General features: G+C 39.3%; 1 protein-coding gene across 2 annotated transcripts in view; it reads left to right on the top strand.

Annotated features, from left to right (window-relative positions):
* The window catches only part of nrg3b (neuregulin 3b), a 218066-nt gene that overhangs the window by 187585 nt on the left and 13359 nt on the right, over nucleotides 1-17122 (top strand). Inside the window, exons 3-4 of one of the 2 annotated variants that reach the window (XM_022668933.2) lie at nucleotides 1995-2068; nucleotides 11077-11103. In XM_022668933.2, the coding sequence (XP_022524654.1) occupies nucleotides 1995-2068; nucleotides 11077-11103 (101 nt within the window). Of the gene's footprint in view, nucleotides 1-1994; nucleotides 2069-11073; nucleotides 11104-17122 lie in introns of both variants that reach the window. The other variant, XM_022668932.2, reaches the window with a different exon arrangement.

Below are 17122 nucleotides of genomic sequence, written 5' to 3'. Positions count from 1 at the left end.
TTTAGGCTTGACGTCTGTGAGCTTATTCTTTTGATCGTGGGTAAGCATTGTCACTAGCGTGCATTAGTGCTGTGCCAAAGAGGCCTCTGATCAGAGAGGTTTGTGGGTGATTTCATGCAACAGAGTGAATGTTTTAATGCTGATTTTAAGGAACAAAATGAGCTAATTTTCATGCAAACTGCGGTGACTGCACAGCCACAAAAATCAGGGAAACCAGTGTTTACAGACTGAAGTCCAACAGCTAGAAGGGCAAATGAGGATTGGTGGCACAGGAAAAGGGAAAGGAAGAGGGTTTGTGGGGATTTGAAAGAGCTAAACATCTTATGTGGGGCTGCAGAAGAATCCAAGTGTAGTCTCTGTAGTTAGTCCGCACCACCCCCCACCCTTCACTTATGCTCTTATAGTGTGCATTGCTGCAGTAGCACAAGTACTGCTGTCTCTCATGGATCTCTCAGTGCGAGCCCAATCAAACACCTCCCACTCCCATCCAGCCCTATAGCTCCTCAGGGAAGTGACATTAGTGTCGAGACTGTGTTATCTGTGCAAGTGCAGGCAACACAGAGCTCTGGCCAAACCCGCCTAGCTATCCTTCTTCTTCCTCTCCTCACTCGCTTTATTCTTATCCCCTCTCTTTTCACACATTTCCACATTCCGCCTAGTGTTTACCACCAGTAAAACCAAGTTCCTCACATTCAGCCTAACCTCGCTTCATTAGAAAGAAAACACTAGGGGGCATTGGCCAAAGTGTGCTAACAATGTTTTTTTTTTTTTTTTTTTTTTTTTCAAATTTAAGTAACAAATATTAATAAGGATGCATAAAGATTAAACTATAAAGAATTCAACATTTTAATTCAATTAATGAATACTGAACAGAAAACACATTTTTTTAAATGGTTTATATATGTTATTGCTTGCTTTTAAAAAAAAGGAATTATTGGCCTGTTCACTTAACAAGGATTGGACAATGAAACTGAAACACCTGTCATTTTAGTGTGGGAGGTTTCATGGCTAAATTGGAGCAGCCTGGTGGCCAATCTTCATTAATTGCATATTGCACCAAAAGAGCAGAGTGTGAAGGTTCAATTAGCAGAGTAAGAGCACAGTTTTTCTCAAAATATTGCAATGCACACAACATTGTGTGACACACCAGAGTTCAAAACAGAACAAATTGTTGGTGCACGTCTTGCTGGCACATCTGTGACCAAGACAGCAAGTCTTTGTGATTTATCAAGAGCCACGGTATCCAGGGTAATGTCAGCATAACCACCAAGAACGACGAACCACATCCAACAGGATTAACTGTGGACGCACAAGGAAGCTGTCTGAAAGGGATGTTCGGGTGCTAACCCGGATTGTACCAAAAAAATCTAAAACTACGGCTGCCCAAATTACGGCAGAATTTAATGTGCACCTCAACTCTCCTGTTTCCACCACAACTATCCGTCAGGACAATAAATTATTGTGGTCTAAAACCAGGAGTTTCAGTTTCACTGTCCAATCCCTGTATATTTTGTCTGAGCATCTCCTACATATTTAAATTGTTTGCAAAAACTAAGCATTATATTAAAGGGCAGGCTTATTAATAGATCTGGCATCATACAGCCATGCGATTTACAAAGCTAGCTGGTAGATTAGCAAGCTTTTTAAGTCAATATTATTGTGGGTATGAAATGTTTTTGTTGTAGTTTTACCCATTATGGATGAATATTTAAATACAGGGTCTTTCATAACACAAGCTTCTGAGGCAGTCTCAGCCTATAACTCAGTTTGGCTGAATTTATATTTGTGCTGTATTTGATTAGTAAAGTTTTTGTGTAGACCATAAACATTTTTGTGTAGTTTTAGGTGGGCTGTAAGTTGCAAAAGGTCGGAAAATACCTGAAGTATATATAAGCTTGTTATTCTTTTTTGTTGTTGTTGTTTTTGCTCTACTGATTCCATAATAATCTCTTTTTGTTCCTCGATAATGCAGCATGCTTTTTCCTTTCTTACAGGTGTAAAGAGGGTTACCGCGGGCTTCGCTGTGACCAGTTTGTGCCGAAGACGGACTCCATCCTATCTGATCCAAGTATGTTTGCTCATCCTCCTTCTTTGATTTTCTGAGAAGAAAGCTTTATTTTTTTACTCCAGGAAACCCAGCCGCCCCCACATTACTGAGGTTAGAGTAAATAGCACACTATTGAGCCTGAAACAGCTCAACGCCTTCATGCCTGCTCCACAAACTTTTCTGTCAATTATGAAAGAAAACTCTTTCTTTGAAAGTGCAATCGAACAATTTACCTGGTTTTAGTTTCTTTTTCTTCTTTTCTTTGAGTTTTAAGCTCTTCTACCCCAGAAATCATGGTGTTCCTTCCCAGTATCACAATTCAAATACATAAAAAAGCAGCTAATTAGGCCCCACTGTCAGTGCTAAAATTACCATTACTTACAATTACTTACAATACTGCAGAAGAAAACAACTCTAGTTTTAATCATGAGCATTGCGTGCTGCTTTGTCTGTAAGAGACAAGGCGTCTTGCTGTTTAAATGCATCTGTTTTGAATGTAGTCCGAATGCATTTAGCTTGTCTATAGAAGGCTGCTGTACTGGTGCAAATCTGATGATTCTGGATTTAGACTAACTTTAAGCATGTGAGCATTTTTAGACAGGATCGGTCTTCCTGTCACGTGAACAGAATACAAAGAAAGGCAGTAATTATCTTGCTAATTTGAGGTCGATGCAAAAATCATTAGTTTTTTTTTCTGGCGTTAGCTGAGCCTCCGTTGATTAGTAGGGAGGGCAGTTGGGAATAGATTAAGATGGACACTTGGTAGTGGACTTCGAATGAAGTTCATAGACAGATCACTGATCTATCTGTCCTTAGAGTCGTTGCTCTGCCAATGCGATTTAGCAAATAGCTAGCTGGCATCATTCAAGACCAGTTGAGTTGTTGTGTGACCCAAGACTGTGAGGGTTTATAAGCTTGTGCAAAACAGTAGCGTAAAGCTTAAACATCAGGTGTTGCTGAGGCAGGGATTTCTCTGAGCTATTGTGTTACTATAAAAGCACAGTGGGATGCAGAGAGGAAAAGAGCTAGCGAAGGGAGCAGAGACATCCAGCATGAATCTAAGAAGAGGCTCTTTTGGTGAGAGCCCTATGAATGGTTTTCCTCTTATGGAGTGATCTTTTACAGTGGGTGAGATAGAAACCTAAACTTCCATTTACGGCCGTTTGAAGTCGCCGACCCTGCTGAGTGGCTGGTAATAGAATCGCGCTGTAGCTCCTGCAGCAGGCCTCGGCACTGCGGCTCATATTCTGCTGTGCCGTATCTGATTTTTTTCAATGAGAACATTCACTGCCCTCTATCTATCATTACCAGAGGTGGAGTTTTCTCTGCTGGTAGTACCATCTTCTCTACAGCTACACCTCCATTATCTCCTCCTTAGTGCTTCCTCTGCCCCCCCCTGCCGACATTGTTTAGCAAATCCAGGCATGGTGATTCAGGTTCTCCTGCACTTTCGAAAGCGCCAGATATGGGTGCATCTTTCAGAATCTATTTTTTTTCTTTCATTCCGTGCAGTATTGATAGAGAAGAGCCAGTTAATCCAGATTATGTGCTTGATTTACAATCCTGCCATGAAAACAAATACAGTGTGCTGCAGAACGGTCCTCATAAAGAGAATTCTCAGGGCCCAATATATCATGTCAGATTACATGGTTTGCATTCTTCATATCCCATTATGTTTTCAATGCGTCTTTATTCCGCCCTGTTGAGGCCACTGTTTGTTTCTCTCTCGCTTCACTGGCACACCCAGTGTTTGTTTGTGGGTCAGTGCATCTTTATTCACTTAACCTACCAAATGAGCCAGGAACCACCCCCGGGGCCAGCCACCCATGCTCCTTTTGTGCTCTGAGCTTTTGCCAAAATCTCTCTGCATGCTGTACTGTTAAAATTCATCGGCTGCCCAATCTTTTTTGTTGCTGTATTGATTGTGAGTAAGGACATGATCCCGCAGTAAAGTTTTCTTGGCTGTCCCAGGCCAAGGCTTTTAGGTGCTGCTGCTACAAAAAAAAAACAATTGGAATTCCTTGCTGCAGCGCTGCTATGCCTAATCTACTCATAGCAGTCCAGCACAACACACAATAACACCACCAACATGGCAGTGTCACTGCAGTGCTGAGAATGACCCACCACCCAAATAAGACATGCTCTATAAGCTGATCAGCTGCAGAGGTAGTAAACAGCTGTCTGTGTAAGCCGGCCTACTCGTCTGTTGTGAATGAAATAGGTACATGTTAGCATGTTGTGGCATGACTACGTTAACCAGCGTAGTTAAGAACATCTGAGCTAGCTTTCTCACATAAAAGCTGCCTTGATATCCCAGCTGTACACAGATCAATGCTGCACTTAAAATGTCTGTCCCTACTATGTTAATGGTGGTAATAAATTACCCAGCTATGGTTGACACACCTTACTGAAGCTTAGTGATTACCTGTTCCGAGCTAAAACTCTGCTAACAAAAGATGACTGCTTAAACTTAACATGTTTCTTTAATATCTGATGATCATGTTATAAGTTACTAGACAAATTTAAATCCATAAGGATTCTTAAAGAAAAATAAAGAGGAATATTTTTAACTAATGTATAAAATTAACACATCTAAGTGACACAAGAAACTAACATGTCATTGTAAGGCACATGGGGGTATATATATATATATATATATATATATATATATATATATATATATATATATATATATATATCACAGAAAGCTAAAGAGTGTGCTGTTTACTGTGTGTGGTAATGCCTTCTATGATATATTAACCCATACATATGGGACATATGTTTAGGCTCCAACTTAATGTTAAGGCTTGCTTAGCCTTAGGATAACTCCTCAGAACTTATACAAGTGTGGGTATTCCCAAGCTGTCGCTTGAAGTGACACTTCATGATCAATTTACATACAGCAGTCCCATGACTTTCAGCAAGTCAATAGAATTAACACTGTTCCTGCTCTCACAGGTTTTTTCTTTCTAGTGAGGAAAAATATTTTATCACTTTTGGCCTAACAGACAACAGAATCTGGGACTGCTGGAATTTATTTAAAAAGCAAGCATCTGCGAAGAGTGAACTTCATGTTTCTTGCTCTCCAAGGAACCACAGCTGATGCTTCTGATCTAACACACTCTGCTCTCTGTTTTCTTGATTGAGTTTCAGCTTCTTATTTCCTACCAGTGGGATCCAAATGTTGGTACCTATAGACTATGTATTTAATTAACCTATTATTACACAACCAGAGCTGTTAAACATGGAGCGAATCGGAAGAGCTGCATGTCTGCAGAAAAGTTAATAGTATGTGCTGGAAAATTGGTATTGATTAAATGTGTGTACAAACAGGTGTACACAGTCAACATTAATATATCCTACCCTACTCTGCTCATACACAGCCAGGCATATTTATAAACCCTATAAGGTTATATACCGGTAAAGTCAACAGCTTCCTTTCAAACATTTCCAGTCACTGCAGCCAGTGAAGCATGTGACAAGTTGAACTAAAGTGATGAAAAATATTGCTTTTCTTCCGGTAGTATTTTCTTGCCTGCTTGTTATCACAGTGAGTATTCCTTAATGTTGAACTGATAAATTATTGCTGCACATGAACACAGTAGTCGTGAATCATTCCATTAATGATTTTGAAATGGCTGTCTTTTAATTAGTTTACCAGTGTTTCTACCACATGGGGTTTTTGCAAAAGCATGGTCAGGAGGTTCTAAAATAATTAATCCTGTTTCTTGCATAGAAATGTGCTTACATGTAATGTTCTGAATTTAAATAGGTCATAAACAACCATAATTGGAACTGAATATGGATACTTATACATATACTTAGGTGCATATATCAAAGTACACTGACATGCTAAAATAGCAGTATGTAAATTGAGCATAAAGTGTTAAACACTTGCCGATATGCTCAAGGCAAGGTGCCTTGAATCACCAGAGTTCTAGTAAGGACTGATAGTGGTTGCTAGATGAATGGGACATTCCATTTCCAAGTTGTTGCAGGAATTTAACATTTCTCAATCTATTTGGCAGAAATCACCTTCATATCACACCTTAGCTTCCACTGGACATAAAAATGTAATGGGACATAATTACTATCTCACAATTCTTATTAGACTTCGGCTGTATATCAGAATTCTAGTCAGATCTTGATGGAACATTTGAGTGGATGTATCAGCCAGCATTGCACTTCATGTTGGCCTCTGATCTACATCTATGTTTGTCAAAATATCAGCAAGAGTGTAAAAGGATCTAACTGTCTTTTTTCACCCAAAAAACTCCAAACCCCAAAAACGTGAAAATCTGCTCCCTGTGATGGCCTCCAAGAACCACATCTTGCTTGCAAAATGACTCAACACTAGTCGGGGGTCAGAAGTTGGAATACAGGCTTTGAGGGAGTTTTTAGAGCTTGAGCTTCACAACCTTCTGAGTGCAGATCAGGAGCTGTAGATTATGCTGGCCTCCTGCGTGGAGGAACTGCAATCTTGCAGGGGTCCAGCTGTGCAGCCAGTGACTCAGAAGAGACAGATTTCATGACTGGCTCGCTCAGGGGACAGCCTCTAATTTGGGTATTTATCTCTTGGGTATTAGGCTATGTAAGCTGCACTCAGGCAAGCTTTCATCTCTCGCTCAAACTAAAGGGAGGATTACGCAGGATTTGATTCACCGCTGCTATTGTTTCCCCACATGGCAGGTTTAATCCTCATGGCCCCCCAATAGACCGTCGTGTCATTGTCCTCACTGCGGTTACTGGAGCTTCCATTCTCTTTTGCGGCTTTTTCCCAAGAGTGACCCGAGATGCCAGAGCAGTGGACAGTACTGTGTGCTTTATGGCAGCTTCATGCCAGGCCTCACTGCAGAGACCAGAATAATGGATGTGCCACCCATGTTTAATGATGTCATGGGTGCAGCTGGTGACAGCATGGCGATTACAAGCGGATGAATGTGACTGTTATTGTGGGCAATCGCAGGCAGCAGCTGCTTTAGTGGTCATGCCGCACTAGCTGCGCCAATAAGAGACACCTCTTGGATCATCGCCTGTGCGTTTTGTCTCTCTCAGCGGTGCTGCGCTTTAAAAGGCATCCGTTTTTCTGTACATGCTGAGGATTAATGCCATTCTGAATGACTAGTGAGAAGAATACAGTAAAGTAGAGATGCCAACCTATCTGCATGAGTGTCGCTTCAGATTCCTTACATTCAGTCCACCCTAGTAATCACCAAAATCGCAACCAACGTTTAGAACCTCCAACTGACAAAATGTCACATAGTAAAAAAATAACCAACATATATTATTTAAATGTATAAAGTCTATTTTTGAAGTGTATAAAGTGTCTTTAATGGATGCATACACTGTATGGACAAAAGTTTCAGGACACCTACTAATTTGTTATTTCTTTCACTTTCATTATTTTGCTGGATTTAGCCATTAGAAGATGAGTCCAAATTTTGGCCATTAAGGGATGCACATGGTCAGCAGCAATACTCAAATAATTTGTAGAATTAAGTTTGTTGGTTGATTATAATTAACGGGCTGAAATGTGCCAAGAAAAACGCCTCACCACACCCCTACCCTACATCCACCAGTCTAGACTGTTGACACAAGGTCCTTGGATTTAAGCTGTTGATGCCATATTCTGACCCTACCATCTGTGTCCCTTAGCAAAAATCAAGATTCATCAGACCAGGCTACCTTTTTTTTTCAGTCTTCAACTGTCCAGTTTTGGTGAGCCTGTGCCCACTGAAGCCTCAGCTTTCTGTTTTTGACTGACAGAAGCGGAACCCGACATGGTCTTCTGCTGCTGAAGCCCATCCACCTCAAGGTTGGACGTGTTGTGCATCTTGAGATGCTTTTCTGCCCACCCTATTCAAAATCTTTAGTCATCACCTTCTTCCTGGCTGCCAGTGCAGGTCCAATTGTATTTAGCTTCTGACTTCTTTTTCTGACTTTTTTTTGTCCGACCTGAATATTATGATACACTCAAATATATGTTTAGGCATTGTAACCAAACAGTCTAGACCCAGTTTCTCTTTTTAAATAGTAAAGAGAGAGTGCTTGGCCTGATCAAGGCTTTAGGGTGCCTTTACAGCTGAGGGTGACTGAGCATCAGAAAAAACGCTCAATTTCAACCTTATGTTTTTTTTTAACCAATAGAAAGGAGGACAGGTGGGTACAGGCAGATAATGGATGAAAATACAAGATGAAGGAAAGGCCTAAACAGATTATTGGAATGAGCCCCCAATCATGATTGTTTGCCTTCATTATTATTCTCTGCTTGGCCCTGTAAATGGCCATTACCAGTAAAATGTTTTTTTAGATGATCCATATTTATATAAAATTATCCAAATGTATTATTGCCCACTGAATTTCAAACTGTGCAAACTTTGTCCCTGCTTCAGCTATTCACATGCTTTCTAGATAGAAAAGCTCTTCACGTGTTTGTGTTTTCCGCTCACAGTAAATTAAAATGACCTGTGTTTACAGAGAGAAAAGCAGTCAGTCTTGATCCTCTACTAGCCCTGTACAGCTTGACTCATTTAGTACATGGAGTAAACTGATCCCAAGCTACGTAACACCACTAATATAAATGTAATTTAATTTTGCCAATCTAATGCAGATTTTATACATTTACATCAAAATACCCATTGTTAAAAGCAAATAAAAAAAATATGGTAGGCCACATGGCTTGTAATATTTGTTTGTTTCAAGTAAATACAAAACACCCTAAATACATTGTTCTTATTAATATATTTACTAAGCAAGTATTATCCTTTAAAGAAGTAAAGATGGGTAGGGAGTTGATCATGTAAAATTTTGAAATAAAACACACAGAACTGTAGAGTACGAGTGCTTTACGGGCCGTCAGCATCCAGGTGCATTTCCCCTCAAAGCGATCAAACTTTATGCAGCAGTCAAGCGTGCAGTTGAGCATTACTGAAGGCAGGGTGTGGAACAGCTAGCATGTCAGCACTTCTGTTCTTTTCTAAAGCAACTGTTTACACTGTGAAAATATGGAGTAAAGAAGAGACTGGTTTGAAGTTATTTAGACACTTGGAAAACTCTGAAAAATATAGCTTTTGTCATCTGAAGTGTTAGCTTTGTCTTGTTTCATTTAACTGAAATAAGACCGTTTGCTTTTTGTTATATTAAGTGGATTGTTTTAAACTAAGCAACAAAAGTTTTTATTTCACAGGAAAGCTAGGAATGTTCCCCAAAAGGTTCATAAACACTATTAAAATCCAAGTTCGTCTGGCTACTGTCTACATAGTGTTTCTGTAGGTTTACAAGAGATGATCTTGGGAAAGGTCTTTTAAAAGCTGCTTTTAGAAACAAGACGAACGGCTCTGTTAAAGCAGCTCTGATAAATGTTGGTCAGTCACTTTTCTGCAATGGGACCAACCGCAGCCGTGGGTTATTAGCTCCAATGTATTTTAAAATCCTAAATGCTGCATGTTAATATCACCGAATCTACAGGAGGCTGTTATCTGGCCTACCGTTACCCCTGAGCAATGTGTCTACTTCATAGGCCACCACTGCTATCACCCCCATTACTGCACCTCAGACAGAGTTATTAGTTATTATTTTAATACTGATCGTGTTTTAACTACTGCATTAATATATTCAGATTCCCCCGGCGTTCACCATTTCCACCCGCCATGGTGACAATTCATCAGCTAACAGATGGTTTCCTGTCAGTGTGTTTGATTTCTCCTTTTCTATGCCAAGTGTGTACACCAAAAATGATCTTCCCCGGGCTCTGCGAAGCCAGAGCCTATTTAAAAACCTTAGACCACCTCTGTCAGAAAAGCAATTAAGTGTGAGGGTTTGGTTTTAATTTAAATGAGATTATATTACAGTGCTGAGAAAAAGGGGGGAACTGTTCGGATAAAAAGAATGCTCGCCTCTTTATCAGTCCCTGCAGTTCTGAGACAAGCAGAGAGAAAGATAGAGAGAAACAGAGGTGAGGAAAAGCACTGAAGGAGAAGAGAGAGTGAAAAAGGCAGGGGAAAGAGAGAAATTTAGAGAAGAGGAACTGAAAGAGAGCAATAAATGAAAGTAGAGAGACTGGAACAAAAAGAAAAGAAGGGAAAAAGGTAGGGAAAGAGAGAGCAGGGAAAGAGAGAGAGAGAACAGAGTGGGTATGAATGACAGTAAGAAAGCAAGCAAAACAGGCGAAAGATATGTGAGGAGAGAGAGAGAATGTGTGAAAGACAGGGGGATGGAAAGGGAGAGAGTGTGAGAAAATCCGAGAGGGGAAAGAGAGACAAAAAGAGACAGACTTGAAGAGAGAAAGAGTGGGCAGGAAAAAAGAGAGAGGAGGAAAACAGAGGGAGCGAGGGAGAGATGGAGACTACAAAAAAATTGAATTAGTGAAAAGAAAGAGAGTGAAGGACAGAGGTGTAGAAAAGGAAGAGAGAAAAAGGAAGATAAAAGGGGAGAGCAAAGAAAAGCAAAGGTAAAAGAGATGAATGCATTTAGAAACAGAGAAGAGGAAAGGAAAGGAAAAGGGAGAGAGCAGTATACTGCGCTGTGTAAAGAGAGAACGGTGGTGGAATTAATAAAAGTTGTGACCAGCAGAGACAATTATGAGCGTCTCCTGGGTGGCGGAGCCGCCTCTGAGGCTTCAGCAGAGTCTATCCCTCGGCCAGTCTGCTCAGAGCTCAGCTCCACTCTGGACTGCAGGGAGACGCCGCTTTATTTTATGCGAATTATTTCCCAATCCCTAATCTTCCTGCCTCGCTCCCTCCGGACTGATCTACACAAACCTGCTGGTGTTGTTGAGTCGCTGCTACAGGAAGCTGTTTCTTTGTCTTTTTCCAAATGAGGGATTCTGGCTGACAAGCAGCGCTTAGTTTTGTTGTGGTGCAAGTGCATGTTTTCCTCAATGGCCTTGATGAGAACAGAGTCAACCTAGCAGAACAGTCACAAGTATAAGTGTGTGTTGTGTGTCTAAACATATTTGAATCATTATTATTTTCAACATAATAAATCTGCTGTTTTCTTTCTCTTTTTTTCTCTGTTTCTCCCTTAAGCAGCAGACGAGCTGGGTATCGAGTTTATGGGTAAGTAACATTATTTTTTCATTATTATTACTGCAGTCTCACAAACACATTTTCATTCCATGTATTATATTATTTACTGCTTGTTTCACAAGCTCTTTCCATTCACACAGCAGCTTGCTCTGTAACACCTGCACTGTTTTCACTGCTCACTGCATGACTCTGCCTACCAGCTCAGTGTGTCCAGAGACCCTTAATAGAGGCTTGTGATGTGATCATTAGGGTTTAGCTCGACCTGCTGATGAAAACAATTTAGTCGACTGTTTGAAATTAGTTTTAATTTTATCAGATTTCATAACATGATAAAATTAGACTTTAAATGATCAGTGTTTAAGACTTTTTGATCTTAAGTAAAATGTGGCCCAGACTAGCTCTACACTAATTAAATCCACACGCCATTCTAAAGCAACAACTTCAGTAGGATGATGAGGCCGATTTTGTGAGTACGCCTTGACCAAGACAATAATGGTATTTTGAAATTTTAAATCATGTCAGCACTAGTGCTAGTGGTGAAAATCACTTCCCCCACACTGCGTCTAACTAAACACAGACATTAAGTACCAATATTAATGTTTTATGTTGCTGTATTACAGTCATTTCTTGAAGCCCCATATTATTGAAGGAAGGAACCTGTTAATTTACCCTACCGCCTCAAACAATAACACATCCCTGGGCAGCGGAAGTATAGCTGCTGACTTAAGGCTCATTCATGAAATGAATAACGAATACATTCAGAGCACTCTGTCTTTACACTGTGTTAATTTATCAGTATTTGTTCACGTTTTCTAAAAGCTAACAGGTAGAACTTTAATGGAGCACTAAAACCACGGGGCGGTGTAGTAAACAGTTCAAGCTAAACAAGACTGCTATTTGGACACGCTGAGGAAGAATCTCTGCGTAACTTTTTGAAGCGTTTATACTATTATTTATATGCTGCTTCTTTTATTATAATTTTGTAGCTAGCACAGTGTGTTATGTAACTCCAAAATGATGCTGAAAGAATAAAATATATTAGGTTCACCCAACATATCAATAAGAATATTAAGAATATGACAGTGGCTAGACAAAATGTTTAAAACATTTAATTCATGAATTACTAATATTTGAATCACAGACTAGAAAACGGAAAAATTTTTCACTTGCTAAAATGTGGTGTTTGCAGTGTCGGCAATCTGATGTGTAAGAGACAGACATCAGATGTTTCTGAAAAGACATTTTTCACCGAAAGTTAAAATTTAACTTTCCCTTTACTTTGTAACCACCAGCCCAGCGTCCCTCAATTCAACCACTGGCAGCAGGCATGTATTGGTGGGGTGTTACCACAGTACACATATGACTCAGCTGGGATTTATTCACACAGAATGAATGTACACAAAACACTAGTGGCTAAATACTAACACTTTTGATGTCTCCATGGAAACAGGTAGTAAATGTATTGTGAGGATACAGAATCCAACCTGCAGCAAACCACTATTTTATTCAAGTTACACATGTGCGTGTGAGTGTGAAAGCAGTTTTTCTTTTCTTCTATGCGCAATCAGAGAGAAACTGAGATAAAGCCAAATTGTGGGAACCAGTAATAATATAGCTTTAGGATTATGCATCCCCCATATGTCACTAAATTATTTTTACTTTACAATAAGGTTACAATAATTAAAAAACATATATATTATTTATTAACTCACACTAGTTAAGACATTAATCATATTTATTTTTATCTGTTTACCTTAAAGCAAGCTGTTTTTCCTTTTAGAGGGGGCACATGGGGGGGGGGGGTGAACTGGGCTGATTTGCGTACATAGTTCAGCTTCAAATTGCATCAAGAACTAACTCCAATTTACCCTTACTCGACACAATGTGAGATTAGCTAGATGAAGATGAATAGGTTCTGAGAGGGTGGTAGCCTAGCACTTACTCACATAACCTGCTTCCACACCATACTTATTTATGCAAGCAAGCCTTTGCTTGGATAAATGAAGGGTTTTAATGGTGCATCACCTAAACAGCTAGCATTAGCTCTTGGCCTTTTAGCCTTGTTACCATATATTCCTGAAATAGATTTTGCCTTTACTTTCAAATGGTTGGATGCATGTAAATATTGTAAACATTTTGCAGTTTCACCCCATTTCACAGCTCTGTTTTAATACTAGGTTTTGTTTTTAAAGAGGACATAACATTGTCCATAGTATGTGACAAACATGTACCAGGTCCTTATAGAACAAAAGTGTTCCAAGAGATTCACTGTTTTAATTCTGAAATAAGGGTATTATACAGCTTATCTTGCTTTTGGTGTAGTAAGTGCCTCTATTGTCCAGAAAAAGGTCTCTCTAAACGTTAAAGGATTGCTGTGAGAATCTGATTGCATTTAGTGACGAACGTGTTAGTTAGGTCAGGATGTTTGATGGTCTGCTCCACAGCTCAATGCTGGAGGGTTTTATTGTCCATGGCATAGGTTTATGTTTGTATGCTTCACAAAGCATTCTTTCAGTAATACCTATCTACAGGGTGTGTGTGTGTACATGCCCATCTGTATCAGCAATTCAGTTGAAGGAACTGAATGCATTCATTACAATCAATTAATCTATCAGCCTTCATTTTCATTGCAGCTGAGCATTTATAACAAAGGGACAGAAAAAGTTTAATTAAAATCACATATTTAATCAGGTTAGGTGCAAACACAGAACTGTATAGACAAAACAATACAAATTAAATGGCAAAGGCATTAGAAAAACAATAAATTCTGGTTTAAATTAAGAAGAGATAAAATAATTTAGAATAAAAAAAAGTGGACAGGCAAAAAAAATAAAGCAGGGAAATAAATAATTAGAATAATAATAATAACATAATAACATAAATAAAAACATCAAAAAAATAATAAAGAATGAAATAAATAAAATAGATAAAAAAATAGAAGGCCAAAAAATAACAGGAAATAAAATTAATTAAAAAATAAAAAATAATAATAAAATAAATTCATTAAAAAGTAAAACCCAAAAGGTTAAACAGAAAATAAAATCAATAAAAGGACAAAATAAATACAATTAATAAAAAAGAAAAACTCAACTAAAACAGTTCCAGGCTGTCTGAAGGTGATTAGAAATGACAAGTTTAAAATGATTTAGACAGCAGAAAGTTTCCTGTAGTGAATTTTAACTCGCTGGTGCACTGCCGCTAAAAACAGATTTTCCCAGTTTAGAAAAAACTCTAGGAACCTGACAGGTAATTCAGTCAGTAGAGCGGGTCTGATAATTACTGCTGTTTATAGCAATATGGATGAGCTATAAAATGGCATATGGCCAGAGAGTGAGTTATAAATAAGTGTTTCCTGTCGAGTGAGTGCTAGTGAGGACCAACCTACATTTTGGTACAGTCTGCAGTGGTGGGAGCCATAAGGGTCACCAGTAATGAACCTTAGAGCAGAATAATGAACTAAATCGAGTGGTTTGATTGCGCTGGCGAACGCCTGTCTATAAACGACGTGAGAGTAGCTCAAGACTGAGCAAGTACTGTAGCTTCTACAGTGCTTTTTCTGGCAAACATAGGCAAACAAGATTTATTTTCATAAAGGAATCCAAGCCTTTGTCTGCACTTGGGGACTAAATTATTAATACAAGTTTTAAAAGGGGTGTCCACAAACATTTGGCCATACAGTGTAAATATATGTTTGCATTCTAAACTATTTCATTTGTCACAAATGTTCACACAGTGTAAAAGGAAGCTTTAAATATGGTTAGAAATAAACACACACACAGTTATGATTGTATACAACTTGACATGGTGTTAAAATGCATGTGTGCGCGTGTGTGTGTGTACAGGCCTGCATGTGTGTCAGTGTGTGTCAGCATATGGCTCTGTTATTGTATGTGTCACACTTAATTACAGTTAAGCCTGAAGGTGTATTACTTGCTGAGGTTGCACATTGTGCAGAACGACTCCTGGGATCAGAAATATCACACAGCCAAAGGGATAAGTGGCTGCTTCTACCCTGACAAGCTGGAATAGCCACAGTGTCAACAACCGCGAGCCAAAATACTGCAGTAAAAGGGAACTTTTACAGAACCGGCCTTTTTTCCAGCTCTTTTCTCTCTGTCTCTGGCTATCTTTTTCTGTCCTTTGATATGTGACGCTTCCATTTTTTAGCACGACACGCCCCCTATCCACCCTCCCACCACCATTCTCTGTCATATGCCTGACAGCTGCAAATATGCTATGCGTGAATCCAGTGACGTTTTACCATTAGCCTGAGTTCACACACTTGCATCAGTAGCCCCACTTCAAACATCCCAAAAAGAGGAGGAGAGAGAAAGAGATAGAGGGAAGGAAAGAGACACACATTACCGTTCAGCTGAGTGATTTTAATCTGGATAGTAAATGAGTCTGGTCACAGACATTACTGTGTGTGTGTGTGTGTGTGTGTGTGGGTGGGTGTGTGTGTATGGAAAAAGAGAGATTGTGGGAAAAGAAAAACAAGCAAACAGGAGAAAGCTATTCAATGCATGATACCCTATCCATGGCCATGGTTCCTAACCAGTTCTTGGCTTGGACATACTGTTCTTTACTACCTTATTGTTAAAAAGGTTCTTCACACTCATTCAGCTCATTTGCAGTAGTAGGTTTCTATAAGGGCCACTTAAAGATCTTTATAGACTAAAATGGTTATTATAAGGCATCATTTAAAATAACCACTTCTGTTCTTCACAGTCATGAATTTCCAGTAGTGGTTCCTCAAGAGCCATCCATTGTAATGTCTTTAAGATTTCTTTTTTCACACATGCCTTGTTTGGGTCCAGACCTTTCAGTTTAATTTGAACAAAAATAGCAAGTATTAAAGGTGCAGCAGACTAAGGTCCAAACCAAAGGACCAACATTTGAACCACAGTTTGCAGTGTTAAAACACTTTTTTGTATAGTTAGAACTTTCAAAACAAATGCAGAAAGTTCGTGCAGATTATTGTTATCCAATAAACAATAGACCAAAAAAAAAAGAAAAAGAACCAGTGTTGTGATGAGATCCAGCTCCCTTTTATATTCTACGCAGCAGTATGGGCACATCAGATTATGCTGGCAATTTCTGTATCTGCTGTAAGAATAATACTTATATATATAGACAGAAATTAAGGGAATCTGAGGGTAATCCTGCTACAATCATTTTGCTGCTTGTTACATGTACACTGGAGGAGAGCACAACATCACGAAAAGCTACTCGTCAAATCAGTGAATCGAACACGCTAATGTCTGAGACACGCTCTTCTACAATCTAATGAATGTCAAGTATAGCAACACACACTGCCCATGTAGATGATGATGACAAAACAGAGCCAAATTAATTACTATACTTGTGAAACTGCAGTGAAAATCAGAACTAAATGGAACAGATGTATACAATAAAACAAACACATGGACTTCTGACTTTCAAGTCCCGCAAAATGTTTCTACTAGAGCACTGCTCCAAAGAACACTTTTGGCACCCTTACTGTATACAGTGGTCAAGACATTAGCTGCATTTTGTCCACAGGGTCCATCAGCAGTACTCTGATCCTCCTCAGACACAGAGCACAGTGTATGAGTGAAGGAAGCTGCAGCTGATTAAGTTCTTAATTTGATTCATCCCACAGCATCACCATCAAACACAAAGCCACACACGTACATTTTAGTAAGCCTTGCCTGACATGCAGGACTGATGGCTAACCTTTTCTGCACCTTCCTGCAAAGTGCTAAAGTGTTGTTCACTCTTCCCCCAGTTTGAAGATTCCTTTCATTTTGCAGAGTGACTCTAGGGATCAGAAATATCACACAGCCAAAGGGATAAGTGGCTGCCTCCTCCCTAACCAGCTGGAACAGCCTCAGATTGATCGAACTGATGCAACATGGTTTTTATACACAGTGTAAGACATTTAAACCTCAGAGAAACTAGAGATACATCTGTAAAAATCAAGCAAAAAGAACAAATGCATCTTTTATTTCTCACAAAGTTCTCTTAAATCACCAAAGTTGTTTTTAAAGTATAATAGCAAGAAGGGCAT

This window comes from Astyanax mexicanus, chromosome 15 (assembly GCF_023375975.1).
Source record: "Astyanax mexicanus isolate ESR-SI-001 chromosome 15, AstMex3_surface, whole genome shotgun sequence".
NCBI classification, from domain to species: Eukaryota; Metazoa; Chordata; class Actinopteri; order Characiformes; family Acestrorhamphidae; genus Astyanax; species Astyanax mexicanus.
The sequence above is the reverse complement of the archived record's forward strand: the minus strand, read 5'-3'. Positions and strand labels throughout refer to the sequence as shown.